The sequence below is a fragment of the Nanorana parkeri genome, unplaced genomic scaffold (assembly GCF_000935625.1).
Source record: "Nanorana parkeri isolate BGI_ZX_2015 unplaced genomic scaffold, ASM93562v1 scaffold92, whole genome shotgun sequence".
In the NCBI taxonomy this organism is placed as follows: Eukaryota; Metazoa; Chordata; class Amphibia; order Anura; family Dicroglossidae; genus Nanorana; species Nanorana parkeri.
The window spans coordinates 1,159,312-1,162,124 of record NW_017306360.1 but is presented as its reverse complement, the minus strand read 5'-3'; the positions used below and the strand labels follow the sequence as shown (position 1 = coordinate 1,162,124).

The 2,813-nt window shown below is 45.4% G+C and overlaps 1 protein-coding gene across 1 annotated transcript in view; it reads left to right on the top strand.

Annotated features, from left to right (window-relative positions):
• TNS1 (tensin 1) overlaps positions 1 to 2,813 on the top strand; it is a 326,036-nt gene that overhangs the window by 283,923 nt on the left and 39,300 nt on the right. The window contains 2 exon segments of the mRNA XM_018552581.1: positions 1,526 to 1,719; positions 2,331 to 2,406. Of these exon segments, the coding sequence (XP_018408083.1) occupies positions 1,526 to 1,719; positions 2,331 to 2,406 (270 nt within the window).

The window sequence follows — 2,813 nt, the reverse complement described above, 5'->3', positions numbered from 1 at the left end:
CCAGCCATCAGACTGTCTGTGGCATTAAACTCCTCCGCAGTGACATTCATTCCTCTGAAATGCTGCATTATTATTCAATCTCCTGAGCTGGCAGAGTCTGCACTGAGCCTGTGACCTGCATGCTTGTGTCATTCATAGAGAAGAACTCCCTGCACGTGGGGCGGAAGACCTGTTATTAAACAATTTCCACACTCTCATTAAAGTGCAAGAGGAACAAATATCAGCACAACATATATATATATATATATTGTACCGGCTCCTCTCCTGCACTGAAATCCCTTCCTCTGATTGCACTGCACACTGCGAGCTTCACACAATGTGCATTAGAAGCTGCAGCCAGTCACATAGGGCCCGCCTCATTTCCTGATTGGAGGATGGCGGGAATCATCTAGCCCCTTCCTCTCCAGCCTGACTGTCCCTGGGCTGGCCCTATCATTTATTGGATTATAGTTCTTTCAATCACGGAGCCCCAGCATCACATGTGGGTGGTTTGCATGCAAATACAGCCCGCCCAGGAATACCCGCTCACCCAGACTGACATCCACCCATCAAGGCATTTTGATATTTGCATAACTCCTCCCAAGGGCCAGCCTACTACTTGCATTAGTACTGAGGCAGGGCGCTGCGATGGTTTCAGGAAGCCATGTACAGGACCCTGCTGGCCCCTCCCACTAACTATGATCTGCCTGCAGTGCACAGAGAAGCTCAGAGACCCAGTGAAGCCATGTAATAAAAATGCAAACATTGTATTTAAAAACGTCTTTAGCGTGTTAATGAAAAGGGAAGGGAGGAGCTAGAGAAAGCAGTTCAAACTTCAGTTTTGACCTTCCGGTATGTTTTGAGGGCACCCATAGAAGCACAGTCAGGATATACAAACTCCATGCAGGAAGCCAATGGAACCAAAGATTCCAGTATCAGAGAACCTCAGACCTAACCCCTTATGCTCTGTTATGTATGAAAGGGCCCTTACACTTACATGTTGCAGGCACAAGGCGGAGATTCGGAAGTTGCCGGAATGGTTTAGTTGCCTTTCGGGAGGAGAGCACTTATCATACTGGGAATGAATTACTGGTTCAGACATTGTATTGTCGTCTTCTTCTTCAGGGGAAATCAGCAGCTTGGGGAAAGGAGGGAGCCAGTGACTGGCTGCACACAGGAAGGGAATACTTGTGTTACCGTTATATGTGGTTTGCAGAGGAGATCCAGGATTTGTTCCATGCTTGTCCCATGGATTGGTTATTACCTGTACAGCTGACCAGAAAATTTTTGGATGGAGATATATACACACATACATACACATACACACATACATACATACATACATACATACATACATACATACATACACGCACACACACACACACACACACACATATACATACATACATACATACACATACATACATACATACATACATAAACATACATACATACATACACATACATACATACACACATACATACATATACACACATACATTTTCCAAATTGTGCTCAGTCCTGACTCTCCCCTTCATGTCCTCAGGAGTACAAACCCGGGACAAAACCCCCGATGAGATCGGCTCCTTAACACGCCGGAGGACCACCAGCGAAGGACAATATGATGAGATTTCCGGGGAACCCGGGTACAACCCGAGCAAAGTGCGCTCCCCTGTGCGCTGCGTCTCCCCCGAAGTCTTCAACACCATCGCCGCCAATCCAGGAGGGAGGCCGAAAGAGGTAACCGCCCCTTTGAGAATATTGGATCGGTATCTCTGGATAAAAGTACCGAGCATTAAATAAAAGCGATGATCGCCTTCATTTATTATGGTAGCGCAATGCTAGCATCCAAACTGCAGCAACTAATAGAATGAATATTTCACTGATCTGGCCTTCACTAGCTGTGCCCAGCTACCCCAAGGCTCAATTGGATGCTCTGGACGTAACACTTATTCTTACTTTTAAAGTTGTATACAACATATTCAGCACTTCTCTGCAATACATGCACATTTGTCATGGTTTACCATTTTAAAAATGCTGCAAGTACAGAAAAAAATGCCTGTTATTCTACCAGAAATCCAGTGAGCTCCTAACTTCCTGTTTCAGGTGACAACGCTGCCTCTGCTGCACTAAAATCCCAAGCAGTGTTGTCAGCCTTGCCCATTTCTCCCCTGCTGGACTACAGAACTTTTCCACCTCTCCTTATCTATGTAACATAAACGGGGAGGTGTTCTATACTCCAGCCGGGGTAAACTTAAGCTTCATTTGTTGTTCTGATTCGTTGTACGGTTAAGATTACCAAGAAGTCAACTCTGTATGTATTTGGTAACTTTGATGTGTCTGTGTTGCAGGCTCATCTGCACAGCTACAAGGAGGCCTTCGAGGAAATGGAAATCCCGTCCCCTCTTAATAGCCCCACCACAACAGGTAAGCACAGTTCACCATTACATTGTATAGACTGTCTAATGATAATCTGAGCTCAGGCTCTTTAATCAGATCCGTGAATGCAAGTGTAAGAGATCACTGGAGGCGACCAGTGCCAGTCGACATTCACTTCAAGTAGATCTAAACCTTAACTGGATGACATTTTCATTTGCTGGATTTATTTTTACATAAAATGCTGTTTTTTAACTTTATTCTCATTCTTTTTGCATCTCAGGGCTGCTCGTCTCCTGCAGCCTCTTTCAGCCGCTTCCTGTCTACATGCACTCCCTCCAGCATTGGGTGCAGGTCATTGCTCTGGACTGGCTTCATGGCATGACCACTTAAAATCTCCACCAGGGGCATGTGATGGAGTGGCAATGCAGGAGAGCAATTCAAAAACAGTATTACCC